This window comes from Gobius niger (genome assembly GCF_951799975.1).
Source record: "Gobius niger genome assembly, chromosome: 4".
In the NCBI taxonomy this organism is placed as follows: domain Eukaryota; kingdom Metazoa; phylum Chordata; class Actinopteri; order Gobiiformes; family Gobiidae; genus Gobius; species Gobius niger.
Window position 1 is genome coordinate 9,147,912 of NC_136855.1, and position 17,394 is coordinate 9,165,305.

General features: G+C 40.5%; 1 protein-coding gene across 1 annotated transcript; it reads left to right on the forward strand.

Moving 5' to 3' along the window:
• The first annotated feature begins 349 nt into the window (after positions 1-349).
• LOC306962032 (calcium and integrin-binding family member 2-like) lies at positions 350-14,130 on the forward strand. The gene is made up of 6 exons (XM_079555053.1): positions 350-625; positions 1,837-1,871; positions 6,529-6,640; positions 6,757-6,904; positions 9,679-9,874; positions 13,473-14,130. Exons 1-6 carry the CDS (start codon positions 575-577, stop codon positions 13,492-13,494), a joined length of 564 nt encoding a protein of 187 aa, XP_079411179.1. The 5' UTR covers positions 350-574; the 3' UTR covers positions 13,495-14,130.
• The last annotated feature ends 3,264 nt before the right edge of the window (positions 14,131-17,394 follow it).

The window sequence follows — 17,394 nt, forward strand, 5'->3', positions numbered from 1 at the left end:
TTATTTTTGTTTTGTGATATAGACATTTTTTTTTTTCATTATTTAGATGATCGACACTGTTTCGAATGTTTGAAAGTGGATAATAACAAGAGAGTAAAAACACATGTAAAAAAAAAAATACAGCGACCACTCTATTAAGTAGGCATGAAAAAACATATAAAACATAAATTAAACTTTGCTTTACACTTACTGATTCTGTTTCTGGCTATCATAGATTCCTCAAATCTTCACACCGATAATATAATACATAATAGATCCATACATACAGTACGCCCCCGCTGACATTTTTGACGCACGTCGCTTTTCCCACCCTCCATCCTGCTCCTGAACGCCCCTTCTCGCTCTCCTCTTCTCCACCTCCACCTCCTCCGCATCTGCGCGAAACCCGCCGCCTCTTTCCCCCCTGCGCTGGTTCGGACTAAAAAATCAAAACAAGATCGCAATGGATTTAGAGCTGGTTTCGTCACTTTTACGCGTGTTTTCCTTGGATTAAAGCGGATATTTTGTTGCTAGTGGTTTTCGAAGGGACCTCCAGTGTGATGCATCTGCGTGGGGCCGGGGCCAGTCGACGAGGATGGGCAACAAGCAGACAACCTTCACCGATGAGCAGCTGGAGGCTTTCCAGGTACCAAACAGATGCCAAACAAATATGAAGCATTTATTGTTTTCGTGGCTAAACGGGATTGCACACAACACGGGCAGTGAAGTCTTTGAAGAATAATTTAGTTGTCAGGCTGTGTAGGAGTTGGACAGGGCAAGAAGATCAGCCAGTTACATAATCCCATATAACAAGATGTCGCTTTTACTGCCATGACATGACATCAGTTGGCATTTAGCATTCATATCTAATAGGAAATGCAATCAACAATCAGTAGTAAAAACTAGAGGTGGCCTATACGATACGAGGGGGATTAAAGCGATATTGCGATATCGATATTATTGCAACATTTTTACTCGTTCAACCACATCAACATCGTCGAAATGTAAACAAAAATAATTTGCGGTTTTCTTTGTTCATCAAACTGTGTCAAACAAGACTTTAGAAAATACAAATTTAAAGCAGTACTAAGCAACTCTTCCCCCTAGAGGCCATAAGCCCAACTGCAGGTGTAGTAGCAAGTTACGATTTTTTAACTTATCAATGGTCTTGGAGAGTAAATACTACGCTGACAGGAAAGGCGAAGGAAGAGAGGGTTACTGTACATCCAATTATACAATAGATTTTTTTTTTTCACACAAACCTGGCTGTAAATACTGTTTAAAGTGACGTTAGCCCGCAGTTAGCTTTGCCCATTAGCATGTTAGCTTCTTCTTCGTGATTCCATTAGTGTGTATTGGTGGCTCCGGTCTGGTGGCAGTCAAGTTGCAAACATGGTTTTCTGGCCAGAGACACCAGGGGGAGATGAAAGACCCTCCAGTCATCCCATAAACACTTGTATTACCCCCACAGGGACTACGGGGAGGATTTATTAAGGTAAACACGTTACTTAGTACTGCTTTAAATCAGGACCAAAACGAGCCAAGTGGATTTGAATTAGGGAAATCATTACTACGATTTGTGCACATTTATAAAATAATTATGATGTATTATTGCGGCTTCTTGCGGTATGGATATTACGTCACCTAATATTGCAATAACAAGATTTCAGTTATTCTTCTCATATTTTATTGTTATGGGCTTTGGCGTCTCAGTAAACTATAACCTTCTCATATACTCTTCTCGTACTCGGTCAAGAGTGAAAGTCAGTCTTCATCAAGTCGATATTTGACAGAGAAATGTAAAGGACACATTTACACTACGCACTGATTGAAACTGTTGTTTGTCGTTTTGTCCAGGACTGTACCTTCTTCACCCGGAAAGAGATCCAACGGTGAGTTTCATTCACTCTCGTACAGTCGTTCATTTACAGGGGCATCCTGGCTCTACTACAGTTCATTGGCTTAAAGCTGCAAACATGTGGAAGAACAAATAATAAGAATTCTATGATCGGCAAAAACAATGTTCATAAACAGGGCATTGCTTCTGTCTGCGCTGGAACAGATCGATCATTTTATAAAAGCGAGTTAGAGGCCTGGACGCAGCTGTTGCCGACAATTCACCAAAGCATCCGGCGAAAATGGCAGAAGTAAACAATAACAGCCATCGCTCGTATTCGATCCCAATTCTTGGGTCCCTGATTCAAAAATTCAATGTTACTGATTAGGCGATTTGTTGAACAATCCTGGACGTTGTGAGGAAACTTTGCCCATCATACAAAATTGCTAGTTTTTATCTATTTATAAATGTATTCATGGGCGTAAAATGTGCCCCCCCAATATTCAAACCTAACTAATATAACTAATTCGACCCCCTGGAAAAAAAATTGCCTCTCGACCCCCCCAATATTTTACCATACATATTATAGGCGTAAGATCAGGCAACCCAAACATGGGCATTCATGAGCTTCCTGGTTGGATATTGGCCAGTAGTTTATAAATCAGTGGGAATTACTTCTGGAGTAAAAGATTGTGGAAACAAACCAAAACGATTGGCAGAACATTAGGGCAGGGCAATATGGCCTAAAATCTCAATCCCGATATAAAAAAGAAATATCACGATAACGATATATTATTAGACAATATAATGGACAACAGACAAACTACTTCAAAATCCCAGCCTTATGCCTATTTGGAAGATTAATGCAAGGATATTTGTGTTGGTGCCATACTCATTTCTATGAATATGATCTAATTAAGCAGTTTACATCCTTTATTCCATTTTACTTTCAAGCACCTGCCCGTGTGTCCTCCACAGTCACGTAACATAAATTATATTGTGTCCACAACAACATCAAAAATTACAATGATATCAAAAAAGTATATCGATATGCGATACGATGTGGCCCAACCCTACAGAACACATACAGTCCACACTACTATCATGTCAAATCTTAGCTGTGAAATAACCCTGTGTCAACTTAAGTATTAAACATTTACACACAAACAACTACATTTTTTCTTATTAACTGAAAAAAAGGTTACATACTCTAATATTTCGTTGGGCCGCCTTCGATTACAACACATTCACTGGGGCATTGTTTCAATAAGCCTCTGAAAAGATCCAGTGTTGCATTCATTTTTCACCAAGATGTATTGTATTGATGATGGGAGAGTGCGACCACTGCGCAAAGCCTTTCTCCAGCACAACCCGAAGATTCTCAATGGGGTTAAGATCTGGACTCTGTGTTGGCCGATCCATGTGTGAAAAGGATGTCTCATGCTCCCTGAGCCACTCTTTCACAATCAGCGGCACTGTCATCTTGGAATATGCCCGTGCCATCAGGGAAGAAGGAATCCAGTCATTCAGGATGTTCAGCTCGTCAGCTGATCTCATTCTTTGGGCGCAATTAACAAACGCTGAAATATGAATATAGTTTCTACTGAATAAAAATACAAAGACATGGAGAGGAGCAAAGTGGTTCAACAGCCCATAAATACATAAATAACAGAGAATGCTAACATGATGCTTCATATTAGCATTGGGCTAACGGTTAGCTAGCGCTTGCTACAACTGCCGTTTTTTTCAATTCCACTGAACAATCTGTGAGAAAATATCCATATGGGCCTGATTTACACTTGACTTTATTTATGTGTGATAAATAAGTTAATATTCCAGCAGAAAATGGCTGAAAAAAGTGGAAAATTGTGTTTTTCTAAAGATTCTATTTCCCCCCTCGGCAAAGCCACGCCCCCTTCTATGAGATGTATCTATAGTGCGGCTGAACTTGGGCTGTCACGATAATTACTATATCGACTTATCGTTCAATACATAACAGATAACCGATACATTTTTGGGCTCAATATTTATCGTCTGTACATTTATTCGCAGTTTTAGCCTTTTTTTTTTCTCTGTAAAACTTGATTTTTAAATGAAGCAAATTGGGCTTACATTAAATTTCATGTTTATTGCCGCCCGTGTGGTATGATTAAGGTAAGATGAGATAAGTTAAGATATGATTAAGCACTTTCAGAGCAAAGGTTTACTGTCATTTATGCTTTAGAGTTGACCGTGTTTAGTATCGTTAGAGTCAATAATATCGTTTATCGCGATATTTCCCTGCAGCAATATATCGATATTCAAATTTGTTATCGTGACAGGCCTGCCCTACGCTGATAACAGCTAATTTAACAGTTCATTCCAGGGGGGTCATGCAGTGTAGTTTTCATAATGAAGTACAAATACCCTTTCCCTTCACCTGCTCCCTTTACGATATCCTTTTTGCCCTGTTATTTCTCACTTTACTCTCCCCCCGATGCCCCCTGTTCCTGTAAATTACGACCAGCTCCGTTTAAACTCCCCGTAAACCCCTCCTCCCCGGCGCGACCTGGCATTTGTTTAGCCGCAGAGTACAGTAGGCCACGGCTCTATGAGGGCTGTGGATTTATGCACATTATTAGCGCTTACGGCCCGATAATGAGCACTTGCTGCACGCGCTCAGTGTTGCCGCTTCAGGTAATTCTTACATTTCCCCCGTGTAAATCAGCGCCCTGGGCTTTTTTCTCCCCCCGCTCTCTTTTGGCCAAACGTTTGTGCAGGTCGATTAGCTAATTCATCCACTCCGCTGCACACCGGCCCCCAATGAGGCTAATGGACGATTTAGGCTTGTAGCAACTGTCTCGAGGAATGTATGAGTGATCAATAGTACTATGATTGGTTATGGCCATTATGCAAACAGAACGCTTGAGTTCGCTGAAGTTATTAAGCTGAGACTCGGCGTTTACCACCAAATATGATGGCAATAAACGCTTGATATATTGTAACATTGTAGGACTACACAATATATCGGCAATAATCGTTATCGCAGTGTTACGCAGAGATTTACACATTTTTTTTGAGCCTATAACAAAAACTTACAGTACCCAATAATGACCAAAAGTTCAGTTACAGTCATGTTTTTCCTAGTTTAGTTAAATTTTACATTTGTGTTTTTTAAAGAGAATAGGGAGATTCTTCCATTTGGAGATTGAAACTCACATAAAAATTACTGACACGACTATGAGGACAAAATGTTTTGCAAGTTTCCTTTCTTTTAATGTTTTCTGTGAAGACGTATTTCTAGAAAAGGGTCTTTTCTATGGGCATCCCGCCTATTTTTATTGTGGAAATTAGACAACTTATCTTGTCTTATCTTATTTGTGTCCAAATGAAGGTTTACGTATTTGTTAAGAAAGAAAACTGCACTTTTGCCTGTAGTGTCTCCCCTTCAAGGTCCTACACCAGATTTTTTTTTTTTGGGAACCACTGTCCAGCTGATTATACAAAGCATTTGTATCAATTTCATGATCAAGTTTTCAAGCATTTCTGTGACGGTGACCCTGAAAAATGATCGTGCAGGTTGTGAAGAATCGGGATGTTACAAATATGTTAGAAAAGGACCACAACTAACTTTAGTGCCTTCCTCTGTCATTGTTTGTAAAAAGAAAATCTGGTATATGACCTTTAGTTTAAAGGGACTAGTTTAAAAAAAAAAAAAGTGTTTTCCTCCCCCTACATGTTCCAGCAACGTAATGTGTAGAATGAGCCCAGACCTATTCACCTATTCACCAACTGCCTCTAAAATCCTGCACTGTCACTCAAAAAGGTGTTAATTTGGGTCAGAAGCGCCGTCAAGCATGAGCTTAATATAGAAGCTGCAGTTACGCGTAAGACCTGAGGTGGCAGTAGTGAGTATTAAAATGACCAACTTGCATCTGGTCCCTTTAAGTCTTTTTTTTGACACAACTGTGTGAACGATATTGGACGATATTGAATTAATGTGTGATATGGCTGTGCAATATCGTGATAACGATATTATTGCGATATTTCATTAAACCATTTCAACACGATATGTTCCATTCTAATTAAACACATATTGTAAGGAACTAGTTTTTCAGCAAATTGTGTCAAAAATAGACAGGGAAAACAGGACTTACATTGAACTAAATGAGGACATGTTTAGCTGCTGTAGAGGAAATGCAGGAACACCCACAGCTCTAAGCCAGTGTGCTGGATCAAAAAACAGCGCAGTGAAAAAATTATTGATCCACACAACTGTTATGCTCACCAATCATTTATAGCTCTCTCCGGCAGCAGTGACATTTCAGGCCTTATTCCTTCATCAGACATGTTAAACTACAACTGAACTTTTACACATTTATAAGTTCAATACATTGTTTTTGGCTGAGTTTGCAACAACAAAAAGGTCGATCTCAGTCCGATGAAGGCTTTAGGGATGTTGTGATACGGATATTGCACCACCTAATATCGCTATACGATATTTTTTGTGATTTATGGTGCAGCCCTAGTTTGTGATTTAAAAAAAAATCTAGCGTTAATAATGTTATTGCTAGACCAAAGGCATTTTCCCCTCATAATGTGCGGTCCCTTTGCCCTTTAGTGCGTGAATGTCAGTGAATGCCAATATGCATAAAGCTTGTGTTGCATTTTTTTTTCCTTTGTGAAACATGGAACCTATCAAAGAAATATGTCATTCATGGCATGTGTTGCAGGTTACACGGCAGATACCGAGAGCTGGCTCCACATTTAGTGCCGCTGGATTACACCAATAGCCCAGACATCAGAATCCCCCTGGCTCTGATCGTCACTATGCCTGAACTCAAGGTACAAACTCACAAAACTAGACTATCCTATTCCTGCATCTATTGTTTTTTCTGTTGTTATTCGCTGAGGTTGAAGGAAATATATACATTTGGACATGCTGTGTTGTTTGCTCACAGGAGAACCCTTTTCGAGACCGTATCGTGGAGACGTTCTCGGAGGATGGACAGGGAAACCTCAGTTTTAATGACTTCGTCGACATGTTTTCAGTTCTGTGCGAGGCCTCGCCCCGAGAGCTGAAGACCATCTACGCTTTCAAGATCTACGGTAATGATAATAATTGAAACTATGAACATATTCTTTATCTCCAGTCCATAGTAACTGGTTGGTTGTTGATGCTTGATACAGATTGGTGCTGCTGTGATTCTGTCAGTCCATTCAAGTGGCAGTGCTTTAACAATGAAAGAAGAGCAAAATGCAATAGAGTAAAAAAACAACATGATATTGTGACACTGTGACTACAGTCTATTGGCTCTGAAAAGCAAAAAAAAAAGTCTTGAGCTGTGCAGAACCGCTTTTAAGGATCTGTCTCCTTGGGTTTTGAGGAACCATCACACTTCACACTCCGAATAATCAGTTTAAATGTCTCAAATATTTTAGATTTAAGTTATTTTGACTAGTTTTGACTAGAATTGCATGGTAACTCTTTATATTAACTACACCTTATTTAGCCATAATAAATGATGAATAATTCTTTAGTTAAGTGTGACTAACACTTAATTACTACTTAACTACTAATGCCTAACTCATAATGAATAGTCCTTCACATACTGCACTTACTCATTTAAGTAGTTATTAAGTTTTATACACACTTAAAGCAGAACAAGTAACTCATGCCCCAGAGGCCATAAGCGCCGCTGCAGGTGTCGTAGCATGTGTTTTCTTTCTCATTAATTGTCCGTGAGAGTAAATACTACCCTGACAGAAAAGACAAAGGGAGAGAGGGATATTTACTTAACCTTGGTTATAAATACTGTTTGAGTGGCGCTAGCCCGCAGTTAGCTTTGCCCGTTAGCCTGTTAGCTTCTTCTTCGTGATTCCATTAGTGTGTATTGCGCCTCCAACCCGGTGCCGGGAAAGTTGCAATGGTGGTTTTCTGGCCAGAGACACCGGGGGGAGATGAAAGACCCCCCAATCATCCCATTAACACTTGTATTACCCCCAGAGGGACTACGAAAAGGATTTATTTAAGTTGCTGGATGCAAGTTAGTCATTTTATGCTCACTACTGCCACCTCAGGTCATACGCGTAACTGCAGCTTCTATATTAAGCTCGTGCATGACGGCACTTCAGACCCGAATTAACACCTTTCTGAGTGACAGTGCAGGATTTTAGAGGCAGTTGTGGTGAACAGGTCTGGGCTCATTCTACACATTAGGACATTGTTGGAACATGTAGGGGGAGGTTTTAACATTTTTAAACTCCATATAGTCCCTTTAAGGTAAACAAGTTACTTAATTCTTCTTTAGCTAATGAAGTGTTCATGATGAATTAAAGCAGTACTAAGTAACGTGTTTACCTTAATAAATCCTTTTCGTAGTCCCTGTGGGGGTAATACAAGTGTTTATGGGATGATTGGAGGGTCTTTCATCTCCCCCTGGTGTCTCTGGCCAGAAAACCACCCTTGCAACTTTCCCAGCACCGGGTTAGAGGCGCAATACGCACTAATGGAGTCACGAAGAAGAAGCTAACTGCGGGCTAAGTTTGAGTGAAAAAAAATATTTCCATTGTATAATTGGATGCACAGTAACCCTCTCTCCCTTCGCCTTTCCTGTCAGCGTAGTATTTACTCTCCAAGACAATTAATAAGTTAAAAAATCGTAACTTGCTGCGACACCTGCAGTTGCGCTTATGGCCTCTAGGGGGAAGAGTTACTTAGTACTGGTTTAAAGGGGCTGGAAGCAAGTTCGCCATTTTATACTCACTACTGCCACCTCCGGCCATATGTGTAACTGCACCTTCTATATTAAGCTCGTGCATGACGGCAATTCGGGCTGAAGTGACACATTTCTGAGTGACAGTGCAGGATTTTAGAGGCAGTTGTGGTGAACAGGTCTGAGCTCATTCTACACATTAGGACATGGCTGGAACATGTAGGGGGAGGAAAATACTTAATTTTAACATTTTTAAACTCCTTATAGTCCCTTTATGTGTAAACTCATCATCCAAGGCAGCAGTGTCGAACTTGTTTGGGTCCGAAATTCTGCCCCCACGGCGGGTCACGGGCCACATATATTATAAGTAATGGCTTACACTTATTACGCTTTATCAGCCTGTGTCACATGTTTGTCAAAGTTCTACATGAAGTCATTATTCATTCACTCCACACTCGATAGCAGTAAGTTGCTATTGTAGCCACAGCCGCCCTGGGGCAGACTGACCATTTTCCACATGGCTATAATATGCTGTTTATATCCCGATCTCTTATTATGTCAGTGCCCTCTGCTGGACACACGTGGAATTCTTTCTTCTTTTTTTTAAATTTAAGCTGCCCCCTAGTGGCTGAAATGAGCATTCTGGCTACTTCTTTAAAAATCCATTACTCCGCACAGGAATGGGCTAGAGACTTACTTTTTTGGACAAAATTCGTGCTCTGCAAAGGGCCACAATAAATCACCTCGCGGGCCGCATGTGTAATTATTATAAAGTGTTACCAATTGCACTTGTCCCATTGGCATTGGTTTTACTTTCTTTTTTCATGCGAGATTACCTGACAACCAGTCTGAAAGGTCCTCAAACAAGCAAAGCATTCCTGATCCGATCAGGAAAAAAGTCTATATTAGTGAAAGCAGCTCGAAACAAGATCCATATTCTCAAATGAAGTCATTTAAACCACCACTTGATATTTAGTTTTTGTAATGTATGGTTCTGACCTTCAGGAGCCTGTCAGTGAAGAGTTCTTTCATTTTAAACTGAACCTGACAAGGAGCCAAAGTCGGAGTAGTATGTGCTATGGCTCAAAGTCAGAACAAAACCATAACGGACTCTCCAACTCTCCAGCTCTTTCTGCCATAACCCCTCCACCGGCTCCTGTTTCACAGACTATAACCGGGATAACTTCATCTGTAAGGAGGACCTGCAGCAGACGGTGGTGAAGCTGACCAAAGGGGAGCTGAGCGGGGAGGAGGTGACGCTGGTCTGTGACAAGGTCATGGAGGAGGCCGATCTGGACGGAGACCAGAAACTCGCCTTCGCCGACTTCGAAAACATGATCTCCAAAGCTCCAGACTTCCTCAGGTGAGTTAATAGTTGTGAAGTGTTGATTTGAAGCAAGATATAGTTGTTGTCATTTGTAATCTCATCGTGGCTATAGGACTTCATATGGGATGATCTTCTTCCACTGATCACTCTTTGCACATTTTAAAGCGAGGCAGCATTTTAACAGCATTTCATAAACGAAAATAAAACACTTGACCACTCCAGCAGTGGATATTTTATTTTGTTAGGTGATACAATCGTCATGCACTGCAAAAAGTAATTAACTAGATCAGCATAAACATCTCAATTTGAGCATAATAATCCACATTTTACTTGTTTTGACTAGTTAAGTTGTTCTTGGGCATTTGTCCGAGATTATTTCACTTGTTCTGAGATGTTTCTGACTCGTTTCGATACATTTCGTCCTTATTTCAGGTCATTTTCTTTGCCAATGGGGTAAGAAAATTGGTCTTATCTCATTGGCAATTTTACTTTCTTATTCCAAGCGAGATTTACCTTAGAACCAGTTTGAAATGTCCTCAAACAAGCAAAGTAAACTAGCTCCGATCAGGAAAAATGTCTAAATTAGCGAAAAAAGCTCAAAACAAGATACATTTCCTCAATTCAAATCATTTAAGACAATGCTTGATATTTACTTTTTGCAGTGTGTCTGTCCAAGCTTTGATTAGTTGACGTTAGCATTAAATTAAAGCTTTGTTTTTAAAACATTGAGAGCCAAAATAGGTGATTCAGTATTGGATATTTGCAGCCGATGCCTGATATAATATTTTTTCCACTATCGGCTCTTGGTGTATCCCTACTTTGAACCAGAGTTTTGACATTTTTTTTCACTTATAACAAGATCCAAAATCCCCTTTGAAATATATTTGCTACTACTATTCCGACAAATATTGAATACAATTTAAACCTATTTGGCATTTTTTATGCACAAAAAAATATGAAATGACAGCCAGCTTGCATTTCATTTCATTAATCCATAGCAAACTTTTTCAAATTCTATCTACATTTTAATATTTTTTCCTCCTATTCATCTGCAGTGTCTGGCCTTAATGGCTAAAATGGTCTCTCTTTGTGCCAGTGATTTAGTGAACTCCATTACCTCCGCTCACGCACAGGGGGCCAGTGGGACTTCGCTCTCTCATTTTACTGAAGCTGCTCTGCATAAAGCTGCTCCTTCACAGATAAACCCGGACCGCGCCGCGCCATCTAACTCTTTTACTCCCCCCATTCATCACGTCCACCCCCGGGCCGTAAAGTCCCTCTGCCCGCACACCTGCACGGATCGAGAGGGCCTGTCTGCGGGACAGAACGTGGAAATGTTTGATAAAGTGACCCTGTAAGAACCCGCTCCGCACTGCTCTGTGGCTGTAAAGGTTGTAAATGTGACCTGTGCGGAGGAGACCGAGCGGCGAGGGGCAGATATGGGCTTTAGTCATTTGTGCTGAGGCCGATAGAGCAGCGCTGCAGTCAAATAATATAAAATGATGAGTCACAGCAGGAGGAGGTTACTGGAACAGCACATGTACAACAATAGGATGTATATAGATAAGAGCCCGAGAGCAAGAGTGAATATGAATGTAATGAAGGGGGTGCTCACCATGTTATTAGATTCCCTGCAGAAACCACTGTTCACTTTTCAGCCCTACTACAGAGTATAATACGATTTAAAGACACTCGGGCTGGGACGATACACGTTTGTCACGATCCGATACATATCACGATACTCAAGGGCCATTCCGATACGTATTACTATAGTAATAGGTAGTAATTATGATAAGTGAAATGTTTACCTTAAAAAGAAATGTGTCCAAAGTTTATAAATCAAATGCCATTTGTTGAAGTGTTAAAACTGAAAAGTGCATTAACGCAAAATGTAACAAAGTGCTGTGTAACTGTTGCTGGAAAACAAAGGAGTGTATGATAAAAATGCATCCAAGCACAAGTATTGAAAGCAATACTTTTTCTTTTTTTTATCGAAATGAATACTTGGTGAAGTATTGATACTTGGTATCGCAGCCACAGAATTGAGATCCGATATTTTGTTCCAGCTGTAGAATACACATACAAAAATATTCAAATAACAAAGTTAACTGTTTTATTTATTTATTGACCTTTATTTAACCAGGATAGTCCCACTGAGATTAATAATCTCTTTTTCAGGGGAGTCCTGGCCCCAGAGGGGAATCTATTGTACATGTTTTTAGTGGTAGGGGAAACCGGTGTACCCGGAGGAAACCTATGCAAACTCCACACAGAAAGGCCCCGTCCAGGTGGGAATTGAACCCGGGACCTTCTTGCTGTGCCGTAACTGTCTGGTCTCTCTCTCTTTCTTAGTGTTAAACATTGAAACAAGATCTGTAACAGTAAACTAACCTTGCCTGCAGGCCAGATTGAAAACCGAACCAGAAATGCTTAGAGTCAGTTTGGCCAATCACGTGGCAGTATTGCTGTATGTGGGCGGGTGTAGCATTTGCTGACAACAAGAAAAACACAAGGTGCTGCTACAGACTTACAAACACAAGTAACATTTTTCAAAGCCAAAGATTTACATAGGGGTGTGAATACAACGATTTTGCGATATATCATGATATTTTGCATGGTGATGCGATATTCCGATATTGATACTTTTGATGACGCCCTGCATATTAATGAACAATGTCATGCATAAGCCTCTTAACGGAGCACATTTTCTCCAAATTGGCTTCACCCAAATCTAAAGGCTTTTTACAGCCTACAGGCCAGTGTTGCGCCTTATTTGAAAGCTTTTTCGTTGTTGTGCTTCTATGCGCTGTTATAATAATGATGCATTAGTCTTAGGCACATCAGCCACCACCACCAACCTCTCACTCACACACTTCATTCCCAAACGGTCTCCCATCCAAGTCCTGCCAGGCCCTTCCCCGCTTAGCTTCCGAGGTCTGATGGGATCGGGCATTCGGGGCTGTTATCACATTGTAACTTTTTTGTCATGTTTTTGTCGCTTTTTATTTCCAGGTTTTGTTGCTTTTTCATCACTTTTTTGTGGTCTTTTTTGTTGCCTTTTAGTAACATTTTTGTTGCTTTTTCCAACTTTTTGGTAATATTTTTTGTTGCTGATTTGGCTTATTCTAAATTACATCAATTTGTGGTTGATTTATTCCATTTATTCACTTATTTCTTTAAGAAAAAGGGAACAATGCACAAGAAAACAAATAATAAATTATGTGTAGTATTTATTTTAAAATCGTGATTGTGAAGTTGTGCTGTTTTTATCCTGTGCCATATATCGATTATCGCAGTATCAGCGTATCGTGGGGTTATCGTTATCACGAGCCATGTATCGCGTATCATATCGTTGCCACCCCTAGATTTACATTACATTTACATCACTTCAACAATAAAACAGCTCAATTTCAGCTCAATTTAGTTTTTAGTTTTTTTTTTTACTACTCCCAATGGTTCACGAAATTATGAAAACTCCATCTTTTGCCCGATTGGCATCATCAGCGTTACTGGCTCCAAAGTGTGCAGAGAATCTTGGCTCACACATTAGTCCGGCTTTGATCAGGTGCGGTCACATAAGATTTCCTCATTGAATGAAACCGTCCAACTCTTTCTTTGCCTTTTGCGTTCGCAGTAACTTCCACATACGAATATGAGACGGGACGGGACTCTTCTTTGGATGGAACGTTCCTCTGCTCCACCGTTACCCAGTGCCTGTCTTTGAACCCGCACATCTGCTGAGAGCCTCCCACAAGAAGCACACCTGACCCGGAGAAGAGACACGGACATTTGTGCATGGAAAAGTTCTCTTCGAAAACACAAGTCACCAAATTCACATACTGACATTTCGACCAAACTCCATGGGGCTAACCTGCTGAAGTCTGAGGACGTTTTTACAGAAACACAGCGGATATTCAGAGGACGAGACCGCGGCGAAATGGACTTAGATTGGCTTTTCTGAGTTTTGTGCTTGACGGAAAAGCCCCAATACCGCGACTTATTATACTTTACAAAGCACAAAAAGGGCAACACAGTTAAGAGCTATGCAAACCTCTGGGAGCAGTGCATGGTCGACGGCAGTGTAAATGAGCTTCTTTCGTTTTCCTTCTATAAACACGTGGTTTGTTGTTGTGACCGGTGCCTAAGACAATCATAGTCTCCTGTAGTTCAAGGGCTCAAGTCGTCTGTAAAGTCAGCTTTGATAAACACTTTTCCTGCCTCTCTAACGTGTTTAGACGTTTAGCAAAAATGTCCCACGGCAAACGAATGAAATAAATACTTTTCTCTCGATACTCGATTTGCAAAGCTTCTTATTTTCTGACATGTTAGTGTAAGAAGATTTGTTCTGAAAGGGTTTTTTTTTTTGCTTAATGTGATAGTCTGTAAGTTTGCAAAGTGAGGAGATATAGAGTGACATTTAAAAGTAAACAATCAAATTCCTCCCATCTTTAAAGGATAGATACAGACGGCATCTCGTCATAGAAGGGGGCGTGGCTTCGCCGAGGGGGAAAATAGAATCTTTGACAAACACAATTTTTCACTCTTTTTTGCCATTTTCTGGTGGAATATGAACTTATTTATCACATAAAAATAAAGTCAAGTGTAAATCGGGCCCATTTGGATATTTTCTCACAGCAGATTGTGCAGTAGAAGTGAAAAAAACGGCAGTTGTAGCTAGCTCTAGCTAACTGTTAGCAGTAGCCCGATGCTAACATGTAGCATCAAGTTAGCATTCTCCGTTATTCATGTATTTATGGGCTGTTGAACCACTTTGCTCCTCCCCATGTCTTTGTATCATTATTTAGTAGAAAATATATTCATAATTCAGCATTTGTTACAGTAGTTTTTGAATAATTAGGGAAAATATACATTTTTTCAAAATTGTTTTCCCCCTTAACTGTTTTAAAAAATGACCATATATGGGAGATTCCAGAGACGCCGTCTGTATCTATCGAGCTATTTTAGCCACTAAAGTATAGGCATTTATATGTCATCGTACCACTACCACTATGGGGCACTATTTTTGAGATAAATATAAGGGTTTTCAGGAGGTATTTTTCAAACCCGGAAGACACAACGCTTCAGTTAACTCCGCCCCCTCTCTCCGCTCATACAACTTTTGCAGTAGTTGAAATATAAATACCACAGCAAAAAGATGAAGAAGTTACTTCACAATCCATCTGGTGTTTACATTTTAGTGCTCACGTTGGTTATAAAAGTTAATCCACTTTGATTCTGGCCCAGGTTCAGCAAACATCCATCAGAGACAGTCACAGAAAAACACTATTTTGGCTGATAGTCGCCGAATCCCGGAGATAAATTCCAACTTCTGGCAAGTGGCCTCTTCTTTAGGAAGGTCGAATAAAGTCCTGTACCTCTCTTAGCCAAACAAGAACCAAACCCCCCCCAAAAAGAACAGATGTCCAGAGTAGGTTAGAAAGAGCTCCTTCTTCACAACTTTCAGTGCAAACACGACATCTGTTCAGGCGCTCTTTCTTTCTTTCTTTCTTTCTTTCTTTCTTTCTTTCTTTCTTTCTTTCTTTCTTTCTTTCTTTCTTTCTTTCTTTCTTTCTTTCTTTCTTTCTTTCTTTCTTTCTTTCTTCCTTTCTTACAACAGACTGTGTTTCCAGGATTCAGGAGGATTTCTTGGATCACCTTTACCTTTGATTGCAGCACACACTCGCTGTAGTGTTGTAAGAAAGCTTCTGCAATATCAAAAGATCCAGTGTTGCATTCATTTTCTCACCAAGATCTTGGATTGATAATGGGAGAGTGTAACCACTACGCAAAGCCTTCTCCAGCACATCCCAAAGAGTCTCAATGTCTCACGCTCCTTGAACCACTCTTAACCACTGTTAAGCCCATGCCATCAGGGAAGAAGAAATCCATCGATGGTGTGTGTGTGTGTGTGCGTGCGTGTGTGTGTGTGTGTGTGTGTGCGTGTGTGTGTGCGTGTGTCAGATCTATCTGTGGAGAATTGTTGAATCCCTGCAGTAATTAAACACCTAAACACAAAGATAAAGTAAATTATTTGTTTCCTGTTGAAAGTGCATTTGTTAGAATAAACTTGCCCAAATGTGAAAATGTACACTTTTATCACTCATTTTGCCTGTCTGCCTCATGATGAAAGTAGCAAAGTGGACATGTAGGTATCTAAGCCCAGAAGCAGCAGTAGCAGTAGCAGTAGCAGTAGCAGTAGTGCTCAGTAGCAGTAGCGTCCCAGTAGCAGTGAGGCTGGTGCGAGCTCTGGGATAAGGCTTTCTGCAGAGCTGAAGTCCACAGACATTCATTGTGATTAAAGTGAGCAGCGGAGCAGAGATAACACTGTCCCTGCTGCTTCAGCACTCAGAGAGAGCAGAGATACTGCCCTCGCTATGCAACGTGTGTACTGTAAAAGGTACAACAAAACGTCTATCCTTGTACATTCAGTGCAGTACAATGTGCACTTAGTCAGAAGCATAAACAAATGACACTCACTGCCTGGCCAAACAAAAGAGTCCACTTGGACTTAGCTCACTGTTCTGGTCTGGTCAGGTCTATGGTTCAGCAACATGGCCATACCGCCTTTGATCTGCCCGATCCCATCAGACCTCAGAAGCTAAGCAGGCAGAGCCTTGTTGGTTCTTGGATGGGCGTTTAAGAACAAGAGGAAGCCTGGGTGAATGTAGTGAGTGGTTGATGGTGGTCAGAGGGGCCGATGGCGCAGATTGACAGCCTCGCTTCCATTAGTCTATCCCAGGTTCAGGGAGCATGAGGCATCATTGTCACACATGGATTGGCCAGATCTTAACCCCAGTTAGAATCTAAGTTATCACACAGTTTTCATGTGCCAACCCAGAGGTAAAAGTGAAGATTGACATTACAGTTTTTTACTATTGCTTTCACATTTTCTAAAACATCTACGTGGCATCACTTTTGCCTCATTTTCAAAGCTATAGTTTTGAAAAATAATCACTGACACAAAACATTTCAGTGTTGAATGTTTGAAATACCAACACTTAAAAGAGTCCTGTGATTCCTGTGTGTTGTGTAATTGGACATTGATAATAGTGAGCGTTTAATGGCAGACCGTGGTTAACAGTCATTCTCCAAGTCCAGAGCGATGCCTCCTCTTATTGTTATGAATATCCCACAGAGATAACTGCGCAAAACTGCAAAAACACGCAGAAACTGCATAAAAGTGCGTAAAACAGCAAAAGCACAAAACTGAGCATTAGTCCAAATGTGCACAACTACACAAATGCACAAAACTGCGTGAAACTGACAACACGCAAAAACATTCCACAAACACGATGAGGAGCTTGAGCACTGATTCATTTATTCAGAAGGAAACTTCCAAAATGAAAACACTGCACATTCGTCGGTTCCCTTGGCCTCTGAGAGAGAAGTTTCACAAAAGCCTGATGTGTAAATGCCAAAATCCAAGTGGCTTTCTCTGACATAAGACGTTGATGTAAGGCAGAGCTACAAAAATCATTGAATATTTAGAGAGTAAACTTGTAAAAAAAAAAAGAAATGACAGTTTGTTGATGTGACAGTGATATGAGGGTATATAG